This window comes from Stenella coeruleoalba, assembly GCF_951394435.1.
Source record: "Stenella coeruleoalba genome assembly, chromosome: 21".
Classification (NCBI taxonomy): Eukaryota; Metazoa; Chordata; class Mammalia; order Artiodactyla; family Delphinidae; genus Stenella; species Stenella coeruleoalba.
In genome coordinates, this window is record NC_137167.1 from 22,872,498 (window position 1) to 22,895,960 (window position 23,463).

A 23,463-nucleotide genomic window follows, 5' to 3' on the forward strand; every position below is an offset into this window, starting at 1 on the left:
CACTTCGTATGAATGGAGTCACACACTACGTGGTCTACGGTGACCAGTTTCTTGGACACACTGGGTAGCTCCCTGCTCCAGGCTTTACTATCCATCCTCTCAGCCTGGCCCCTTCATCCCCCAGGAATCTGCCTGGCTCAGTTCCCCGCCCCCTTCAGGTCCCTAGTTCAGGGTTCAGGGAAGACCTCCCTGGCCACTCTCTTTCTACCTGCAACCTCCACCCTAAAACACCAGTCTTCTCCCGTCTTTCCTTCTCTAGCGCAGCGGTCCCCAACCTTTTTGGCTCCAGGGGCGGGTTTCGTGGAAGACAGCTCTTCCGTGGACGGGGGGTGGGGGGGGTGATGGTTCAGGCAGTGATGCGAGCGATGGGGGGCAGCTGATGAAGCTTCCCCACTGGCTCGGTGCTCACCTCTTGCTGGGCAGCCCGGCTCCTGACAGGGGGTTGGGGGACCCCTGCCCTACAGCACAACTGCCATACTGCATATTCGACTTAGTTATCCTGTATGTCCTCATAAAGGTAGCGTTTTGTCTGTTCACACACTGCTGTACCATCAGCACCTACGAGAGCGCCTGGCAACACACGAGGGACTCATAAAATGTGTTGAGTGGATGTATGATCTGTGTCAAATGTTACCGAGAGATCAACACAACATAGCTAACATTTTGCTGAGTGCTTGCTGTGGATCAGGTATTGTGCTCTTTCTAGAACTCTGGCTGTGAAGGAGAGAACCAGGGTGAGTCTCCTCACCTCCCATTCTTCAGCTTACTCTGTTACAGTGTCTAGCCCTCCCCTCCATCAAATCTGCTGTGGCCAAGATCACTAGTGGACCTCCACATCAAATGCAGTAGACAGTTGTCAGCAGAGTCTGGAATAAGACTAGAATTCAGGCTCTGCCACCATGAGCTACATGGTCTTAGCGAGACTTTTTAAAAATTTAATTTAAAAACATTTACAATGGGCTTCCCTGGTAGCACCATGGTTAAGAATCCACCTGCCAAAGCAGGGGACACGGGTTCGAGCCCTGGTCTGGGAAGATCCCACATGCCGCGGAGCAACTAAGCCCGTGCGCCACAACTACTGAGCCTGTGCCCTAGAGCCCGTGAGCCACAACTACTGAAGCTCGTGTGCCACAACTACTGAAGCCCACATGCCTAGGGCCCGTGCTCCACAACAAGAGAAGCCATCACAATGAGAAGCCCGTGCACTGCAACAAAGAGTAGCCCCCGCTCGCCGCAACTAGAGAAAGCCCATGCGCAGCAGCGAAGACCCAACACAGCCAAAAACAAATAAATAAATTTCTTTAAAAAAAAGAAAATAACCTCAAAAACATATACAATGGTTTGTTTTCTTAAGCTGACATTATATAACATAAAAAGCAAAAGACTCACACGAAATTAATTTTTAAAAACGATGAGCGCTGAGCATTTCCTTGTGGACAACTGACTGGCTTTGCATACACACCTGAAGGCAGGGAAGGGCTGGGTTGAGGGAAGGCATTTTTCTTTTCTTTCTTTTTTTTTAAATGGGCAAGAAATGAGCTGGTTTTAATGTTGATGAGCAGGAACCAGTTAAAAGAAAAAAAGGTGACAGATGGGTACCCAGTAGACACCTGAGGAGGCTGGCTTTGGGAAAGGCCACCTCCTCCACTGTGGTAACACGCAAGGCACAGCGATGGATGCAGACACAAGCAAATGGGGAGCTGGAGCAGTTCCCTTCCTGGGTTCTGGTTTCTGGAAGTGGGGAGGGAGGTTATCTGCTCAGGGAGGTGCGTAAAAAGGGGGAGGGGACAGAGGCCTGAGGAAAGTGGGCAAAGTGTGAAAGCCACTGTGGAAAGCGGAAAAGCAAGCTCACTTCAGAAACACGGCGGGATTGTTTCAGGTGGTGTCCAGGGCCGAGGCGACCTCTGGATGGGTATAAACCTTCCTGGGCAGGTCAGAGCACAGCTCTGGAGGTGAGTCAGAACACACATGACTTAGACTGGAACTGGCGACAATAAAAGAGGGTTGGTGTTGTGTTTCTCGGTGCCCCTGGACACGGAGTCTAAGTGAAGTTTTACACACCTAGGGAGACATCCAATTCTCTAGGGTGGTCGTCACTGCCCTCGTGTCACAGAGTCAATCGTGCAGATGCTTACAATAGCGCCTGGGCAGGCTGAACAACTGGAAAAACTCAGGCAAGGACCACAAAACACTGTGTCTTTCAGAGCAGCTTTTTCTGACATTTATCACCAACGGTCACAGGCAGACTTCAAGTCAACAGTCAGCCTCGCTCAAGAGGGTCTGTCAGGTATTACAGGATGTTTTCCATACATGAGCTGAGGAGACATTTTCATTTGACTTCAGTGATGGTTCTCAGCATATCCTATTCTTGGCTGATAGAGAGGCCCTGACCAAAGAACTTAACTCAGCACTCATCTCGAGAGGAAAAAAGCATATTTCAGAGCCCCCTTAGTGGGAAGACAAAAGTAAATGCAGTCTTTCCCCAAATTAGCCTATTGCAAACTAAAACTATTCGTGTGTATACCTAAAGAAATACGTGCTGGGACTAGTGAATTTTTCAGAAAAGTTTTCATTTATTTTTCTACCTCCAAAGCTCATGTTAGTTCCATTATACTTAGATTCTAAGGAGCTTAAACTCCTACAGTTATAATCCACTATTCTGCAGTTTACAGTTATTTTAAATAGATTTAAAGCACATATCCTTGAACTATTTTGCATTGGTTATATTTACTTTAAACATTCTAAACATACATCCTTAAACTCTAAATTTTGTACATAACATTTAAGCTACTTTAAAATTGGGTGACAAAAGTTGCCTTTTATAGAATAAACCTAGACTGCAATTTTAATTTTGGGTTAAAATAGACTAATAAAAAGAAAGATATAGAGAAAGAAACGGACACACATTTAACAACAACCAAATTCTTCTCCTGAGAAGGCTTAAAAATCTTTCTAAAAGGACAAAAACTGAGGCAAATTCCAAAGGGAAGGAAGAAAGAGAATAAACCTTCCCCTAAAACCCAGCTGCAGAGCTGAGAAAACATTCTGGAGTCCTGCCTGAATGTCCCCTGCTCACGTGAATGCATTCTGTTTGTCAAGGGCAAGACAAAGCCATTGTCTGATGACAAAGCTTGTTGCTAACAAATGCTACGGCAACTTGCTGCTTAGACAATTCTGTTTATTTTTGCCTCAGAAAACCAATGCCATGTTCAGGGCTAAATGACTAACAGGGCACTCCAGCAGCGCACGCGACTGCCGTGCAAAAGTCCCAGTAAATCCAGCGATGCAGATGAATACGCTTCTTGGTGACCTGAGAACCCGTCCATCCAAGAAATCTTCACGCCAAGAGAAGCGCAGGCAAGAGGGTGGAAGATGCGCTGCCCAGCTCAAGCGAGACTCCTGCAGCTGTCTCTCTGCAGAGACCTAGGCAATGCTGCACACTGTTAAAAACCGGTTAACCACACGATGTTTAATCCAGCTTAAAAAAAAAGGCCGAGACCACAAACAGTGCCAGGTGACACACTGGGTGACAGTGGCTCTTTGCACGGGTGCCGAGAAGAACACACGAGTGATATAATCTTCTACAACAATTAATTATAAATGTCTACTGTTTTCCTTCCTATAGAGTCTAGATTCTACTGAGGTCAGAGCAAAAGGAAAGGGGGTCATTTGCGGAAAAAGACATTTGGATTAGACCTTAGGCGAACCCTATAAGGATATTTCAGTGGACCCATGAACAACATCACAGAACTGCTTTTTGCTGTAAGCCTTCTGCCCATGACATAGTTCTTCCTCAAGTGAGTAAAGTGACTTGCAGTAAAACAAAAACACCAGGGGATAACTGTTAGATACTATTTCCAATGTGGCAAAGGAGGGTAAAGTAACCTACAGTGCAAACCAAGGGCTCCAGAAGTAGCACAAGTATAACTGGGTTCAAATGGCACCGCTGTAGTTTTCAAGTACTCAAAAGTGTCAACAACAGATTATTTCTTTTCTTACAGTGCGCTATCAAATTCCAAGGCATAGCCTAACTGCAACAGCCTCGGCAGGTTGATTGAGGAATTCCATGGATGACACACGGCAGGATATCTCAGCCTGGGCACCAGCGACATTCTGGGTGGATAAATCTTTGCTGTGGGGCTGTCCTGTGTATCATGGGATGTTTAGCAGCATCCCTGGCCTCTACCACTAGATGCCAGTAGCATCCCTTTCCCCCTGTGTGACAGCCAAAAATGTCTGCAGACCTTGTCAAATGCCCCTGTCCTCCCACCCCACTGAGAAGTATTAATACAGAGGCACAGCTCCTGTGAGAGTGCAGAAGGCAAGGCTACACTACCCCGACTCCCCAGCATTGGGTTCCGTCCCCCACGATGCACAGGTCTCCTCACACCCCCCCCACGCAATCAAGGGAACGGATTAGGGGGTTCCTCGCTAGAAAGCGTCACCGACAGGCTGACAAGTCTTTGAATCTTTCTTGGACATTGAAATACAAGTTTCAATAAACCCCCTTGAGAAGAGGGTTCAAGAAACAGGTATGGATTCACTCAGGGACTAGTCCAGTTTCCAAAGGAGAAATGGTGCTTCCTTCTTACTGTGAAGCTGATGGCAATTCTCAGTAGTTACTGATCGTCACAAACTTCTTCAGAGTTATCTGAAAATCACCTCAAAAGCTGCCCAGGAACTAAAACAATATTTACCTTCCTTTTCAACTTGAGGCCGGAATGTTCTCTGTTTTACAAGTGGGATTCTCTTACCACACCAAACACCTGAAATTTCAAAGTCTGGAGTGTGTCAGTCCACTTTAGTAGAAAGTATATTTGAGGAATAAGCAGAGATCCTATAGCAGGAGCTGATGGTGGAGCCTCTCATGTTATAGTGGAGAAGAATACAGGGGCCTCACGGGCCAGGCAAGGCCGAGTCAGGGTGCCTACAGCGCACCTTTTATCTCCTTCCTTTAAACATCTCAAGGGCTGAAACTTCCAGTACTTCCTTTGGCTTAAGGCCCTCCAGCATGCTTGTAGATTTTTTAAATAATAGCGTCCTATCAGTTAAATCCACACATCAAATTGCCGGGAGAACCCTTCTCCCACATTAGAACTGTGACTTGAACAGACAGAAGACAGACACTTAGAACGCAGTTCTGACGCGTACGATTTCTAAGTTTGGAGCATGACTCGCGTAGCATCTGCCTGTGTGAGTGAGCAGTGCGGTGGGAAGAGTCCAGGACTAAAGTCCAGGAGACGTGGGTTCAAGTTCCAGATCAGCATGTGACTAACCAGGTACCTGTTTAACATCTCTGGACCTGAACTTTATTCGTATAAATGCAGGTCTTAGAATGGAAGATGACTAAAGTTTTCTGGGAGAAGAGAGGTGGGAGCAGAGTTGGATGTAAAATTATATATGTGTAATTTTATATGTAACTATATAAAACTACACTCTCTGTAGAGAGTGTAATGGAAGTGCCCTGAGTCCTCGGTCCCTCAAGGCAGGTAAGGGATGGGGCTGTGTTGGATGTTGGGGAAGGAACCGCAGGCTCTGGCCGCTGCCGCACTCAGAGCATCAGGGCTGGGCAGAGGGAAACCCTGGCAAGTGCCCTGCAGCAATGGCCTGGGGTGCTTTCTAAGTTTAGGTCATTCATAAATTAGAAACTGTGTCAAATTACTGCAATGCTAGGAAGTTAGATCACAGAGCATTAGAAGGGACTCTGAGAAGTCTGCTAGAGTCTACAGAGTAGCTCCTTCGTTCAGGCAGGGACACCTTTACATCCCAAATCAGATGAGAAATATTATTAAAAAAATAATTCCTAATGGAAATCATTATGGTTCTTATGAACAAGTAACTGTGTGTATGTACATACTCAGTATAGTCTGAAGTTCTTCTACACTTCTGCTTGACACATTCAGTTCCAAAACTCTTTATTTACACTCTAAACGAGATACACACAATGTTGCCAACACCTCCCAATCTACACTATGAGCACGTCACCCCGAAGAGTGCAGTATTTATATACGGCAGTTTCTACCAGACTCAAATCAACATTATGTCCCTCCTTGCAGTCAGCTGAATAAATACTACTCTGGAATCACTTTATTCTTTTTTTTCTTTAACAATTCATTTAATGTTTCAGTATCATTAGTCAGAAGTCTTGTTAATTTGCAGGGTCTGTTTGTCCATAGACGATACTTTATTTCCTACCGGGGAAACAGCTTATGTGTTTTGTTTTGTTTTGCTTTTTAATTTTTATTGGAGTATAGTTGATTTACAACGTTGTGTGTTAGTTTCAGGTATATAGCAAAGTGAATCAGTCATATGTATATATATATCCACCCTTTTTTTTTAGATTCTTTTCCCATATAGGCCATTACAGAGTATTGAGTAGAGTTCCCTGTGCTGTACAGCAGGTTCTTAATTAGTTATCACTTTAACTATTCTTTTTTGTTTATTTGCGGTACGCGGGCCTCTCACTGTTGTGGCCTCTCCCGCTGAGGAGCCCAGGCTCCAGACACGCAGGCTCAGCGGCCACGGCTCATGGGCCCAGCCGCTCTGCGGCATGTGGGATCTTCCCGGACCGGGGCACGAACCCGCGTCCCCTGCATCGGCAGGTGGACTCTGAACCACTGCGCCACCAGGGAAGCCCCACTTTAACTATTCTTGATAACATTTCAGGATCCAGAACAGCAGTGGGGTGGGGGAAAGCTTTAAAGGGAGCTGAAATACTGGGCTCATTCACATCCAACTGCAGGGAAAATGTAGCACATGTTCCATTACTACTAGAATTCCTACACTTGGCCAGTATCTTAGTTCGGGCAACTATAACCAAATGCCACAGACTGGCTGGCTATAAACAACAGAAATGTATTTCTCACAGTCTGGAGACTGGGAATCCAAGATTAGGGTGCCACCACAGTTGAGTCCTGGTGAAGGCCCTCTTGTCGGTGGCAGACTGCCACCTTCTTGCTGTGTCCTCACACGATGGGAGAGGCTGGGGATCTCTCTGCAGCCTCTTTTATAAGTCACCAAGTCCATTCATGAGGGCTCCACTGTCACGACTTAAGCACCTCCCAAAGGCCTCACCTCCTAATACCATCAAGTTCGGATGTTAGGATTTCAACGAAAGGATTCTGGGGGAACACGATTATTGAGACCCTAGCAGCTAGCTAATTTTACTAGACCACTTCTCAACTACCTGGGCTGTTCTAATTGTAAATAAAAAGCTAGAGTTGGGCACTAAAATGCAAACGCGAACAGATCACTGGCTCTACTGCAGCGGTCCTCACGGTGTGGTTACTGGATAAGCAACATCAGCATCTCTGGGGAACCTGTGAGGAATGCGAACTTTCAGGGCCCACTCAGAGCCACAGAATCACAGACTTTGGGGTCCAGAAGCCTGCATCTTAACAAGCCCTCCAGGTGATTCTGACACACACTATAGTTTGAGAATGACTGGTCTCCAGGATTAAGCCCAAACTTCTCAGGACAGCTCCCAAGGCCCTTTAGGATCGGCCCCCGTCTTCCCATCAAGGCTCACCTCTCCATTACATCCCAAGCACCTGCACAGTGTCTCAGCTGACATAACCCACATACAAACGCACACGGGGCAGCACCCAGCCGCAGCCACCCGACAAGCCCAAAGGGGATGAGAGCCACTCAATCTTTTGGACTCAACTCTGCTACCCGTAAGAAAACGCCTTTCTTGAGCTCTGGCCCAGGTAGAGCTGACACTCCACACATCTGTGCCACTACTCAATCCTGAACCTGCAACACTCACTGAATTTATCAAATTGTACTGTGATTTTGTTTGTGTATCCACCTGTCTCCTCCTGAAGGTCGGGGACCGTTTCATGCATTGCACAGCTGTGCCTCATACACAATGGCACTCGCAAGATGTTTGCTGAGTGACTGAAGACCTACTTCTGGCGATTCCTTCTCTGAAGGAAGATATCCTTCAGAGTCCTTTCTCTACGGACGTGAAGGGTCCTATGAACTCAGGTGGTCTTTCATCTACCCAGGATCAGCGGGGGGCGGGGGGGGAAGGTGTTGTGAACAAAGCAGAGAAATTCGAGATAAAATATAAAGGATACGTAGGAGTTACCTAGGCAGAGTGATACTGAGTGTAGGGCAGCATTCCAAGAAGAAGAAACAGAATGTGCAAAGAATATGAGGCGGGAGGAACTGGGGTGAGTTGAGGAAAGAGAAAAGTGAGTGTGGCTGGAGTTCAGAGGGAGGGGGTGGTCTGGCGGGAGATGAGGCTGAAGATGGAGATGGGGCCAGAGCAAGCAGGGCCTTGCAGGTTTCGCTTCGAAGCATTGTTATTCTAAGAACAATGGGAAGACAATGAAAGGTAAGCATGGGGGTGGCATGATTAAGATCTGTATTTTTAAAAAATCACTCTGGCTTCAGTATGAAAAATAAATTGAATAGGGGCAGGAGTGGATACAAGGAAACCAGTTAGGAAGCTACTGCCTTAGTTCGAGAGAGACGGGTGGTGGAAAATGGTGATGCAGAGAAAGAGCCGAGTTGAGATATATTTAGAGGTCAGTCTGTGGGACGATAATGGACTAGATATAGCGCATGACGGAGAAGGAATGAACAAGGAGGACTCCTAGGTTTCTGACTTACTCGGACGGATGGCAATGCCATTCACAGAGACAAGAAACTACAGAAGATGGCCAGTTACCTTTTCATTTGGAGGTGTCTTTTGATATCCAAATAAAAATGTGCAGTAAACAGTAGGTAAGTAGAAAAGCAGAGAATAGAGGTTCTGTAGATAGAAATTTGTAAAGTCATCAGCATATAGATAAAGGAAAGACTAACCAGACAAAGAACACAGAGCAGTGCCACCCAAGGAAACTGTGGTGATGAAGGATATGTTCCACGCTACCCAATACGGTAGCCACACATGGTTACTGAACACTTGAAACATAACTGATGTGACTGAGAAACAAAATTTTACATTTTTATTTACTTTCAGTTAAATTAAATAGCCACATATGCTAATGGTTACTATATTGGACAGCACAGGTATAAAATAATGAGAGTTAGAAACAAATCCTGAGGAACTCCAACATCTAAAAGCTGAATAGAGACAAATAAGCAAGCAGAAAAACAAACAAACAACTAGAATGACAGAGTGTTAGCCAGGGCAGGCTGAAAGCCCAGGAAGACAGTAGTCACCAATGTCTCAAAGATGCTGCCGAACAGTCAAAGATGAAGACGGAAAAATGTTCACTGAAACTAGCTAGCTGGACTTACTAAACTTCCCAAATCCCATCACCAACAAGAAGTTGACGTGGTTAGCGGGTAAAATTCAGGCCTCCGCCAATACGTTTGGCCAGCATGAATGGTAAAATACGGTCAGAGGCAAGAAAATTTTGTGAGCAGACTTAACTTCTGAGACCAAGTGCTTCAAATTGTTTAATATCTATGAATTTGCTCTAAGAACCTCCTTCTCTAACCATACCTAATTTTCTTGCCCATAGGACAAGGATCTGAGTTAGATGGTCTCAAAACTTTTATTTTTATGATTATTTACTTTCCCTAGAATTGTATCAGCAGTTAAACTAGCTGAGGCACTGTAAAGACTTTTAAAATCATTCGATACCTGATTTCTTAAAAAGATCAAAATACCGTAAGAAAAAAGCCATCAAGAAAAGAATCAAACTGAAATTTCTACATTGTTAAAGAGAGGAACTTGCTCTGCATTTAAGATAAACTAATCTACTTATGAACCTGAAACATGTACAGAGTTTTGTGTGAATTTGCTGGAGTCTGTTGACGCTCAGAAGCCTTATTTGAACCTTCCTGTGTATACAAAGTAAAGCGGTCCCCCCGACCCTACTCTATCATCCTGAAAAAAGTCAATGCAGAGTCAGCTGGTTAATTCCTTAAGGTTTCAGAGGAAACACAATCAGGTAATTTCTCCCCACTTGTTATACGGCATTTTTTCCGCTGAATCCTCAAACTATTTTCACAATTGCATACCATTTCTTAATCATCAACAATTATAGTTGAAAAAGACCTGCCTGAAACATATTTATATGTAGCAACAAAATTATACTTTAGCATATATATACTATTTTCATAAATAAAGTTCCCATCTCTAGTTTGAATCCTAAGTATTCTTAGTATCTTCCACCTGGTCATTCTTTTTTTTAAACTTCTTCAGTTTCCCACTCACAAACAGGACATGGAAATAAGGAAAAACAACACTGGAAACGAAACTGCTTAAAACCTCACACACAACCCGGCAGCATCATTACACGGTCACTCTGAGCACAGCCCGATTTTCCAGGTTTAAGGAAACAGTGCAGACAGGTGCAGCTGGTGACGAGAGGTTAACACACAGACTGAGGCTTTCCCCAGATTCTCCGCTCGATGATATTTTCACTAGATCGCACTATCCTCAAAAAACAACAAAACGATTCTATTTGAGGTGAGCCTTTTAATGGTAAAAAAATCAAAGTTTCTGTAGTGCCTTTTACAGGGCGGGAAAAAAACACACACAAAAAACATCTGTCTGGAAATAAATTACAGATTAATTTGAGAAAGAATGAGATAAAGTAACTTTTTATGTGACAGCTGTACATCAAAGGTCACAGAGAAATAAGAACTGTTTCCAATAATAATATGTTACTGGACATTTTATTAAAAGAAAAAGGACAATGGGGAATGTTCAATTTGACCTTCCATTTTATTAAAAAAATAAATGGGCTTCCCTAGTGGCACAGTGGTTGAGGGTCCGCCTGCCGATGCAGGGGACGTGGGTTCATGCCCCGGTCCGGGAGGATCCCACATGCCACGGAGCGACTGGGCCCGTGAGCCATGGCTGCTGGGCCTGCGCGTCCGGAGCCTGTGCTCCGCAGCGGGAGAGGCCACAGCAGTGAGAGGCCCATGTACCTCAAAAAAAACAAATAAACAAACAAAAAACCTGCACTTAAATTATAACAACCTAATTCTTTAAGACTGAAACCACCTACACATGAACTTCAAGAGTGAGACAGCAGATGGTATTATTTATGAGGGAAGTCACTTCAGACTCTTAACACATTATTCTCTCCTAACAATGGGCTGTGTAAAGATACACATAAATAGGAGACGATTAACTATTACCTCTTTGTTGTCACTTCCAAGCACTTCTCCTCAGAGTTGCTCTCTCCCCACAGCGTGAATCCCAGCTTAGAAACGCCGGATGGGCACTTCTCCACCCTCTTGTCATCCCAGGTCCACAACGCCAGGACCGGTGAGCTCTCTCACCCCTGACCCAGACTCCTACACATCTCCTGACTCTTTGAGTGTCTTCACTGAGAAACCCTTTATGATCACCAAGAGCAGGCAACCCAAAGACTGAGGAAACTGAGGCCTAGAGAAGTGAAGGACGTGCCCAGGTTTCACTGGGAAGCTGGCAAGAGAACCAAGCCCTCCTAAACTCCAGCTCCCGCACTTCTTCTTCTGCACCCAAACCTCATCTCACCAACCTGAAGCAGCAGGACCTCACAGGAACAGCAGCAGACTAGGAGTTGGGACCTCAGACGTAAGCTCTGGACAGCCATGTCCTCATCTGTAAAGGCAGCAGGTGGTACCAGCGCCATCATGTCCCCCCATCTGATCCCTCCCCACATCCAATTAGTTGCCAACTAGGCTGTCTTTCCTTTATAACCTTCCTTATCAATCCCTTCCTTTTCACCACCATTATCTACACCCTGATTGCTATACGTCATTCCTGGACACTGTGTCACCCTCTGTCTTTTATTTTAGCCACTCTAGTGGGTGTGAAGTGGTATCTCATATTAGGTTTGATTTGCATTTTCCTAACGTCTAATGACGTAGGGCATGTTTTCAAGTGTTCATTAGCCATTTGTATATCTTCTCTGGAGAAGTGCCTATACAAATCCTTTGCCCGTTATCCAATTGGGTTGTCTTTTGATTACTGAGTTGTATGAGTTCTTTATGTATTCTGGATACAAGCGCTATATCATATACATGATTTGCAAATACCTTCTCCTATTCTGAGGGTTGTCTTTTTACTTTCTTGAGGAAGACACAAGTTGTTAACTTTAGATGAAATCCAATTTACCTTTTTTTGGTCACTTATACTTCCCCTCATTCTTATACAGACCCACACAGTTTGCTAGAATACTGATTCCATGGAACCTGTCTTTGTTCTGGACATGAAGACACACGGTAGCTGAAATTGCCTATATGGTTTTGGCTGCCCAACTTTTTTCTGAGATTTTACTTCTTAATCTAAACCCTATTATAGACTTAAAAGAGACTAATCTAGGAAAAGCTAACTACTGGTAACAGAATTAACCCAAAAGAAAAGTAATGTAGCAAATCTTAATGTGGTTATAGACCTTACTGAAAATAAATGCTTCTAGCATTTTCACGAAAGAGGAACTACAATGCTATCTTTTTTTTTAAATAAATTTATTTATTTATTTTTGGCTGCGTTGGGTCTTCATTGCTGCACACAGACTTTCTCTAGTTGCGGCGAGCAGGACTACTCTTCGTTGCTGTGTGCAGGCTTCTCATTGCAGTGGCTTCTCTTGTTGCAGAGCATGGGCTCTAGGTGCACAGGCTTCAGTGGTTGTGGCACAAGGGCTCAGTAGTTGTGGCGCACGGGCTTAGCTGCTCCGCGGCATGTGGGATCTTCCCAGACCAGGGCTCGAACCCATGTCCCCTGCATCAGCAGGTGGATTCTTAACCACTGCCCCACCAGGCAAGTCCCTACAATGCTATCTTGAACTTACCAGTTATAATGTTTCGGGTTGAATTGTGTCCCCCCAAAAGATACGCTTAAGTCCTAAACCCTGGTACCTGTGAATGTGACCTTACCTGGAAACAGGTCTTTGCAGATGTCCTGCCAAAGATGTACTGCTTGACTCTCATCTAAGAGCCAAGAAGCAAGACCTGAAACATATTCTTCCATCACTGCCCTCAAAAGAAACCAACGCTGCCAACACCTGGATCTCAGACTCTGAGACTCCAGAACTATGAGAAAATGTTTCTGTTATTTAAACCACTCACCCTGTGGCACTCTGTTACACAGCCTTAGTAAACTAACACAATAACGAAGATAAGAAAGGTGTCTCTGACTAAACACACAACAGGGGGAAGCACTGAGAAGAGCCAGACAGTGGCGGCAACAAGAAGTCCCTCTCTAGTGTTCTCCTTAAAATGTCTGTCAAACTGTCTGAAAATAAACTATCTTCTCTGCAGGAACAACGAGGAAAAGGAGAGGAGCAGAGCCTGTACTCTTGGAGGAACTAATCAGATCACATCTCCTTTGCTCAAAAGCCTCCCAAGACTTCCTCATTCAGAGTAAAAGCTGAAGCCCCTATAGCATAAGGCAGGCCCTTCAGGACAGGGTCTCCTGCCACCTCTGATCTCTGGCTTTCTCTCCCCCCACCCACCCCTCAAGCAAGTCTGCATGCTTCTGCCTCAGACTTTTGCACCTGTCCTTCTCCAGACCCCCTCGGGCCACTAGGGCTTTGCTCACAGGTCCCCACCTGGGCGAGGTCTCCCCAGGTCACCCTATCCAAGTGCAAAATCCTCCCCTTCTGGCTGAGCCAGCATTCCTTATCACCGGCCCCCACCTCGCCACAGTTCAACAAGAAGGGAGAACTTGTTTTTCCCCAAGGCACGTCTCACCGTCTGAAATGCTGTGCATTTTACTTGTTGACTGTCCGACTGCCTCCCAGCCTAGTTCAGGGACTCAGTGAATGCAGAGATTTCGCCGTGTCCACTGCTGGATCCTAATTACCTAGTCAGCGTTCAATAAACATTTTTTAATGAATGCATTTGCACAATCTTCCTCACTGGGCTGAGGTTAAGAGTAAGTGCCTCTTCAGAGTCTATACCCTTTTTTTTTTTTTTTTTTTTTAAAATATGGCTCCTACCTTCTGTCAGAGACTCAGAAAGACAAGTAAAAGTCCCCAAGCACCCTTTGCCTCTGTGTGCTGATTAGAAACCTGGGCACAGGTTAGAGTCTCTGGTCCACGTCTTCTTGTCCTTTCGGGACCCTCCACTCCCAGACAGGAACTTGAGGGGGCCTGGAGATTTCCGTGGGAAGTCAAGCCTACAAGGTAGTAGTGTTGGTGCCTGTCAGCTAGGAATCCTGACCTTCTCTGCCCTCCACAGAGTGACATGTCCTGCAACTTCATAAATGAAGCACTGGGCAAACTGTAGGGAGGTGGGAGCCAACTTCAGACCTTGATTATTCCTCAGTATCAAAGCCTGGATAACCAACTCTTTATTTGAAGAGAAATAAAAAGGAAAAAATTATAGAACATATTTATGTATATTTTTAAATCTACAAGAGTAGAGGAGGAAAGATGTTCACAATACAAATGTTTAACTAAAGGAGGGACTTTACTGGCGGTCCAGCGGTTAAGAATCTGCCTTCCAATGCAGGGGACACGGGTTCAATCCCTGGTTAGGGAACTAAGATCCCACGTGCCGAGGGACAACTAAGCTCATGCGCTCTGGAGCCCACGCACCACAAGTAGAGAGAAGCCCGCGTGCCGCAATGAAAGACCCCGCATGCTGCCACTAAGACCCAACGCAGCCAAATAAATAAATAAGTATTTTTTTTAAATTAATAAAAATATAAAGGAAAAGGTTAAGTAAATTATGAAACATCAACTCACGAAAGTCATTCAAATCACTATCAAGATTATGTTCCAATATAGAAGTATCAATGAATATTAAGATTAAATTTTAATATGAGAAAAAATTATGAAACCATGTTTAGTTTAAAAACAGAAGAGAAGCAATATGTACTGACTAATATTCTAAAAATTATGACTACAGATGAATAAAGTGTATAAGGGAACACAGAACTACAAACAAAGATTTTTATTAGGATGAAGTTACACTTACTTTCTCTTATGTTGTTACACCATTATTTAAACAAATCTGAAATATTTAAATGTATGCTCATACTTGTCAAAGCTCTGACAGGAGAGAGAAGGCTGGAGACAGACCTACAACCTTTAGTATGTCTACGTGAAGAAAACAAACTGGTTCTTACCCTTGTGCCTCTTCAGCTGGGGGAAGCTGCTAATTGTAGTTGCTTGGATTATTTCCACTACAATTTGATACCTGAGTTTTAAAAAGAGAAAACAAGAAAAGATTGAATAGGAAAAAAGTACTATTTTCAGAGATGCGTTTAGACTGTATTTGTACTAATCAACTATAACACTGTGAATCCTGCCCAAGTATCATTAAACCACCCAACATGGATGAAGTCGTTGGTCCGGGTGCTGGGCCATATGCTACTCATTTCTGAGACCAGAACGTACTTCCCCCACTCCATTCCCTGTACGGATGCACTCCCACCTGGCCCCCCAATGAAGAGGGAAACCTTGAGGTTATGATCAGCTGCTCCCTCTCCCCCACCCCGACCTCTGCTCTCCTCCCCGCTACCAGTAACCAGAGCCTATCGAGCCTACCTCCTAAGCCTACCAGAGCCAGAGCCTAGGCCTACCAGTAACCAGAGCCTACCTCCTAGGCCTGCACTGTCCAATGAAGTGGCCACGAGCCACGTGGGCTACTTAAGTTAAACCACAATTGTAGTTCCTCAGTTGCACCAGCCGCATTTCAAGTGCTCAGCCACCTCATGGACCTCATGGACCACAGTGGACGGTGCAAAGAGAACACGTCCATCACTGCGGAAAGTTCCACTGGATGGTACTGTCCTACACACTTCTCAAAGCTGTCCTCTCCCCTCCAGTCCCACTGTCACCATCTTCGTGATTTCCTGCATTACTCCTCACTTAGAAGAGCATTCCAGACCAACAGATTCAAAGCATCTGCAGTGGGACTCTGGTGTCAACAGTGTCTAAGCTCCCCAGGTCATTCCCACGCACAGAGAGAGTTGACAGCCACTAGAGCAGAACACCAGGTAGATGTACATGTGACTGAGGTCACCTCTGTGTGAGGAAAAAGAAAAGCTTACATTTTTAGTGCCAAGTACAACCCTAGAATTGTGGCTATTTTGAGCATATTCAAGTCAGGTGAGTTATGACCCCAAGTTCTTAAGTGCTATTTAATTATTATTAAGTATTGCCCTAACCAAACTTATCTGTCCTGAGTGTTTCTTAGCCCTTAATTATGTTGACTGATTAAGAATCTGCCTATAATAAAGCTATTTAACATTAACTCTTTATCTGAACACAAACTTTGCAGCATTCTAAGATTTAATGCTACATTTGGTTGGCTTTTAGAACACAAGATATGTTCTTTTGCTTTTCAACTAAAACCCAGATGACAGACGTGAATTCATCTGTCACAGCTATTCGTGGACACCTCACAACTTTACATCTTTTTGTTTCTTCACTTGTGCGGTAAGAATGTCGATGCCCGTTCTCACCACCTCAGAGAACAGGCTGTCAGGGGCACTGCCGGCGGTCACCTGGAGACTCTGGCAGACTGCTGGTTGCCAACACCCTTCCCTCTCCTTTTTCCCCGCTAACTGGACCACATTTATAGGGGAAAGCAATGCACCCAGCTCAAAACGCTAACCTTCTCCCTAGCAGTTAGGGACAGCCATCTGATATAGTTCTAGCCTGTGAGATATGAGCAGAACTTGCCGGGAGGGGATTCCAGGAAGGTTTTTTAAAGGGGCAGACTCCATGGAAAAGCCCTTTCAGTCTTCTGTCCTTGTCCTTCCTCAATTTTCCTCCATGGAACAAGGATGCAGCTGGATGAAAGCACAGAAGCCATGAGGAGGAAAGCCACGTGGCAACGGGAGAAGACAGGAGGAGTTCAGGTGTCCAGTGACATCACTGAGCCATGAAAACAGCCCCAGCCTGTCCATCTCAGGACATCTTGTTATTGAGGAGAATAAATCCCTAACTTGTTTAAGTAACTGTGCGTCGATACGTCTCATGGCCAAATGCTGTCTGACTGAGAGACAGCTCTCTGAAGTCTCCATCCATAGAGAAGTTATCTCCAGGCTGAATACACACTCAGGTGATGTTCTCCAAAAGGAGGCCTTGCTAGGACATTAATGATCAATAAAGTTGTCTCATGGAACTGCCTTCATTCCTCCATTAATGGTAAAACACAAAAGTAGCTTTTCAAAAAAAAGTAGCTTTTCACGTGATTTTTCCTGCCAGTTATGAACAGATGAGGAAACAGCTTATAAGAAGCATACACAAACCTGGAATCATCAAAGTCAAACACTCCTTAACCAAGTCTTTAATTTAACCTTGGACTTAGGTTCTCTAAGCAGAAAGCACTGACTTTTCACTCAACTCCAACACATGTCACCCAACTCCAAACATATGCTTGTTGCAGAAACTTCTACGAAGAAAAGCATGAGAATAATCTATGTGGGCAATATGCTTTCACTAAACAAACACTTTTTAAATCAGTTTCTAGACACACTGAAATGAACAACACCAATACGGTATCTGCTTTCAGAAAGCTCTGGGGATATATCAGACTAAGGGGAAAACGCTCAGCCTATAATATTTGAAAGACTACATAAAAATAGATTTTAATGACACACTGATTCTAAAATGCAAAATGGCATGTACGCTTATGATGGCAGATACGTAAGCATGTGGGTATGTGAACCAGGGCTACAACGCAAAACAGAGATAAAAATGAAGGGCATCCCTATTAAAATGGTAGAATTATAAGTCATCTTAAAACTGTTCCCAAACTGCTTATCTATCTCAGCCAGTTCAAACAGACTTACCTTCTTGCCTGCACAGGAAGCTTTCTTTACACCAGCCTAATCATCCTTCTGTCCTTTACACTGCGATCTCATCATCTTCGATATCTGCCCTCCCATAAATATGAATCTCAAAGTCCTTTGAATCTTTAAATAAGTTCCTCTCCTCCTCTTCCTCTTGTCACCACCCTATTTCAGGCATTCTCACCCGTGGGTCAGCTGCATTAGCTAAACGGTCTGTCTCCTTGATGTCAAGCTTTCTATCTCCCACCCAGCACCCCTGTCAAAACACCTTCCTCAAAGCCCACTCTCAGCTCCTCGACCCCCGCTCACTCCCTCCAGGGACGCCCCCAGAGGAGGAAGCCTCCACTCAAGCCTCCCGCTCGCTCTGCACCTTGGCACTGGCCCCCTCACGCGACTCCCATATAAGCCTGGACTGAAGCCCCGACCGTTTCCACACTGCTCTCCCCAGCCTGTAGTCACTTTCCAGGCTTTCGCTCATGCTCTTTCCTTCTGAAAACCATCTCCCTTCTTGTCCACCTAATTAGATCTTACAGATGCTACTTCTTCCCTCAAGTCATTCCCAATCCCCCTAATTCACATTAATATTTCTCCTCGCTGAAACCCTAAATTACTTCTGCTCTATAATAGTACCCATTTATCTACTATTTTATACTGTTATTTTAAAGAGTCACATTTCCACAAAGAGTGTTGTGAACAAAGAAAATGGTGTGTCCAGTGTGTTCAGGGCCTCGCCCTTCTTTTTAAAATGGTCACACGTCTGAGCCTAAGACAAAATTGTGGTTTTGTCTATAAAAAAAGATATGCTACCTTTTTTTTCTCTCCAACTAGATCATGAGCCTCTTGAAGATAGGGATTGAGTCTTGGATTCTCCAACCGAACCTAGCTTGGCAGTAAATATTAATGAGTGCTAGGGACAGAATGTTTGTGTCCCCTGCAAAATTCATATGTGAAGCCTAATGCCCAGTGTGATGGTAGTTGGAGGTGGGACCTTTGAAAGGTCATTAGGTCTCGAGGGTGGTATGCGCCCTTACAAAAGAGACCCCCTGCCAGAGAGCTCTCTCCACCGCATGAGGCCAGAGCAAGAAGACTGCTGTCTATAAACCAGGAAGCGAGCCCTCACCAGAAACCCAATTTGCCTACCAGCACCTTGATCTTGGATTCCCCAGCCTCCAGAACTAGGAGAAATAACTGTTGTTTGAGCCTCCCATTCTATGGTATATTTGTGATAGCAGTCCAAACTGACTTATTAATGAGCTACATTAATAAGTGTTAACATCTGTAACACTTAACAGGCACACGTAACATTCTGAACCATCTGTTCTTTCGATATTCTTAGTGATTCACACTCTGCGACAAATAAGTCATCAATGGTACTGAAGAAAATACACGCCGTCTGAGAAAGAGGTAAAATGTTCAAACAAATCCATAAAATTATAAAGTAACACCACCTAACAGAGTCCTTTCATCAGGTACCAGATTAAACAATTTATAGTATCTCATTTAATCCTCACAAGGTGCTGTAATTAACCCCACATTACAGAGGAAGAGATTAGAGTGCAGGTGTATGAAGAAATCTATACAAGGTCTCACTGCTTTTAAGTACAACAGCCAAAATTACAACCTAGGGCTTGATTCTGAAGCTCACCTTCTTAACCATTTTCTGGCTGCCCTAAAATTCAACATAAGTTAGTGTTTATCTTGTCTAAGGCCCTTCAAAGCACATCAGCATGGCCAAGCCCAGACCATCTTTCCAGTCGTACTGCCTTCCATATCCCTCTTGGATACATACCATTTTCTGGCCAAAGCAGACCATGTGCAACACCACAAACGCAACGCAGCTCTTTCCTGCCTCCCAGCCTTTGCTCCCCTTCTTCTCCCTCTCACACACAGCCTCCCCCCTCACCTGCTGAAATCCTGTTCACTCCCAAACACCCAGGCCTCGTAGATTCCTCTCGGCTACAGGATGAAAGATTTGCTCCTACCCACTTCTTCAGCTGTTCACACTCTACTTCTGGCCTACCTTGCTTCATATTTAGCTATTTACACCCACAGGGGTCTCCTACACTGAACAAGGAACACCTTGATGGCGGGGAAAGAATCCAAAGATCCGCAAGCGATTCATCTTTTCAAATACCAGGCCCTCCTCACACGGTGCTTTGCACACAGGAGGCGTCTGGAGATGATTACTGAACCTGTAGAATTCACTTTCACTTGATACCAAGAGGCAAAGCAGGAAATGAGAGACTTTCTCATTCTCCACGAAACCATGCAACACATACATCCAAATGCTGGCCATCCTTGACGGCACAGGCTTTTTAGTTACCTGGGGGGTATTCGGGGGCACCCGGCACTCACCTGGCCTTCCTCCTCCAGAGGCGGACATGGCCTAGCTGGTGCCAAGGGAGGCTCTACAATCAGGAGGACTACTATTTGTCAACACGCTCTTGATCAGAAAAGCAGAGACTGTTAGTACGTTTTTCCAAAATGACGTTGTAAACTCAAGTTTTAGGAGGAAGCAGCGGACCAAGAATTCAGCTCTTTTCCAATTCTGGCAAGATCCTACCCAGAGCACCCCCTGTCTCTGGATAACGAAAACGTCACACACAGCTAGCTGCCAAATGTCCCTCTGAGCTGCCACCTCGCCTCTCTTTAGTTTTATACACTTTGCTGAATTAACAGACTTGGAAGAAGACTGTTTTGATGAACTCTTCCCACAATGTTAATCTCGTCTGAATGCTACACAGTCCTTCAAAGTAATCACCTTAGAAATCAACACCTTCTACTGTCAAATGTTCAGAACAGCTTTGGGATGCTATTAGAACTGATTTCCAAGTTACTTAGAAGCCAAACCAAAAAAATTAGTCTCGCCATCTCATCAGGCACACCTTTTAAGTGTTACTTTAGAGCTGTCTTGGGTGTGCACATGCTGGAATGTCTCAGGGGAGTCAAAGGCTGGACAAACCCTAGTCTAAGTGTACCATATGGTAAATGGTTTAAAATATCGTTTTATATCAAAATTAGCAAGGATCTATTATGGAACAGAATACCATATACACACAAATGTTTAAGAAAAAATCAGGAATTTAAAAATAATGTTTCAGAGTTGCCACAGGCTACTTTGTACTAGGCTACTAGGGATAATGTTTTCATTAAAGAGACTTCGATTAAAGTGTTTAAGAAATGAAACCATGGTGACTTCCGCTAGCTAAGCTGGAGCTGCTTCCCACATCCACAGCACTACTGACAAGGTCTGCTGGGTTATTTAGGGAGTGGGTCAGAGTAGCTAAGAATGTGAATTCTGGAACCAGATGGCCTGTGTTCAAATGCTGCTTTCGACACTTACTGTGTCACCCTGGGAAAATTATTCAAGCTTTTCAAAACTGAAGAGTCCTCATCTGCAAAAAGCGGAATAACAGCATTTTTCCTCCTAGGGTTGCTATGAAGACTACATGAGAGAACACCTTTACAATATCCGGAACAGCACCTGCCCTCAGTGAGAGTTTAATGACCGTTAACAATTACTGTTCCTTAACACTGCTGCTGACTCTTCAGATACGTGCAATTTAGGGAGATGGTATGTGTGTATGCTTGTAAAATATATATAAAAGCCATTTTAAGCAACCTTACTTTTTTTCCGGACTATAATAGTGTCTCAGCCTGATCAATCGAAGACCACCAGGGTCACTGTAGTCCAACAGCCTCAGGTTTACTGACCCACTGCCATCAGCAAGAGGAACCATGGGACATCTCCCCAAACAAAGCAAAAGATAAGGTTACTACTGGATTCTGGGGAAGGGTGGGGTGTGGATGAAATTTAAAGGAAGCAGCATTGTGACAGGCTCAAAGCGGGGCTTGTAAAGGGGTCAATTTCAGATGGATATAGGGTTCCACTGCCTTGGAAACTACAAAGTTAGGATAAATGTGGGATGCTGAGTCCAGAAACCCCTTATCTGCAGTTTTGCCTCTGGATTAAAATGAGACTGCTTCTCTGTGTCAAAGTGACTGAAATCCTCCAGGCAAGAAGAGGATGTGTCATTCCCACTGATATAATTTCACACAGCAAAGTTTCTGATAGAATTTAGAGAGCAATGCTTCTCAGTGGATAAGAAAGCAGTAGTCACTAAGCGAGGAGAATCATTATGACATTTTACAGCCACTGAATATATTTGGAAGAAGTATTGTTTCCTGTTACCTGGGTAGCTGGTTTTAGTGTCTGTTATCCCAGCCTGATAAACAGACTGGCAGATTTTACTTTCTCAGTCCGAGCCCATTTTTACTTTCTCTAAAGTAACGTATGCTCTTCCAAGAAAATGGGAAAATACACAAAGCACAACATTCAAAGTTAACTACTATTAACATTTGGTATATCTTTATAAACTTTTTTCTATGCAAACACAATTTTTTTTTGTTTTATAAGATGGGATTTATGTTAATAAATACTGGCTTAGAGCCTTTTTAATTTATAAATGTATAGTTACTATCTTCCAATATTATTAAATATTCTGATGCAACCTCATTGTTACATGGCAATCCATTGTATAGATGAGCCAAAACCTTTTAAACCAAACCCTTATTGTTAGACATTTTAATTATTTAGAGCTTTTCTCTATTTTAAATAAAATTACAAGAAACATTCTTGGAAAAATCTTTCCATGTAATCATGGTTATTTTCTTAAGATAAATTCTTATGAATAATGAATGTATCAAAAAGTGCACACTTTGTATCACAAGAGTGTATCACAAAATGCACACTTTGTGACCTTTGTTCAGATTATAAAAACTGCAACAGAAAGGCCATAATTTCTACTCCTACCAGCAGGACATGAAGTTGCCTATCTTCCTACACTCTTGATAACACTAGGTGTTAAATTTTTAAACTTCACCAATATTATTAACAAAGAAAAGTGTATCATTTTAGCTTTTATGTCTGAGTACTACTGAGGATAACAGCAAGGTCCTGAGCTATCTTTTCAGGAGGCACATTTAATGGTATTAAACAGGAAGTGGCCGGAGCTGTAACACAAGCAGGGGAAACATTTTCAGTTAGGGCTCAGAGGAGTAAGAGGCACTTTCCGCTAAAGGGGCTTTTAAACCTGTTTTCCACTTTTCTAGCGTGCAGAGGGCAGCCGATTTCACAGAGAGTCTAAGGCACGTTTCCCAGCCTTTTTCCATTCGTGGCACACATAGCAAGTGACAATATCTGATCAGGACACTGGGGTGAACAGTCATCCCAGGCCCTACCCAGCTACCTCGTGGGCTTAAGAGACCAGTCATCTCTGAACACCCATGCACTGTATTTGAGTTATACCAGCTAGAAAAGTTCTGCACCAGAGCAGCCTGAGGAATCCTGAGTGTATGCAACACACACACACACACACACACACACACACACACACACACACACACACACACACACACACACACACACACACACAGGATTCATGTTATATATACAGAAAATAATCTGGAAATATATATACACCAAGTATTCACAGTTTTTATCTGTCTGCAATAAGTGATTTCTATTTTCTTGATCTTGTTTATATCTTTTTATCTTCCTAAAATAACTACCATATATTCATTTTCTAGTTCCCAGAGCCTACAGAAATTACATGTTACAGAAGCGGCCGAAGCTTTGTCACCACAGGCCAGCTGGTGCCCTTTAGCTAACCTCAGGAAAGCCCAAGTTTTCTCTCTGTTGTCTGTATCTAGTTTCTACTTGCGTTCCTCATATTTTTACATCAGCTATTAATATA

General features: G+C 44.0%; 1 protein-coding gene across 6 annotated transcripts in view; it reads right to left on the reverse strand.

Moving 5' to 3' along the window:
• The window catches only part of SNX25 (sorting nexin 25), a 116,949-nt gene that overhangs the window by 34,136 nt on the left and 59,350 nt on the right, over nucleotides 1-23,463 (reverse strand). For 5 of the 6 annotated variants that reach the window (XR_013825547.1, XM_079909370.1, XM_079909369.1 and 2 more), the window contains one exon: nucleotides 15,032-15,102. Coding sequence is in view for 5 of the 6 variants with exons in the window: in XM_079909370.1 (XP_079765496.1) it covers nucleotides 15,032-15,102 (71 nt within the window). In the remaining variant the exon portion in view is untranslated. Of the gene's footprint in view, nucleotides 1-15,031; nucleotides 15,103-20,051; nucleotides 20,131-23,463 lie in introns of all 6 variants that reach the window. The other variant, XM_079909371.1, reaches the window with a different exon arrangement.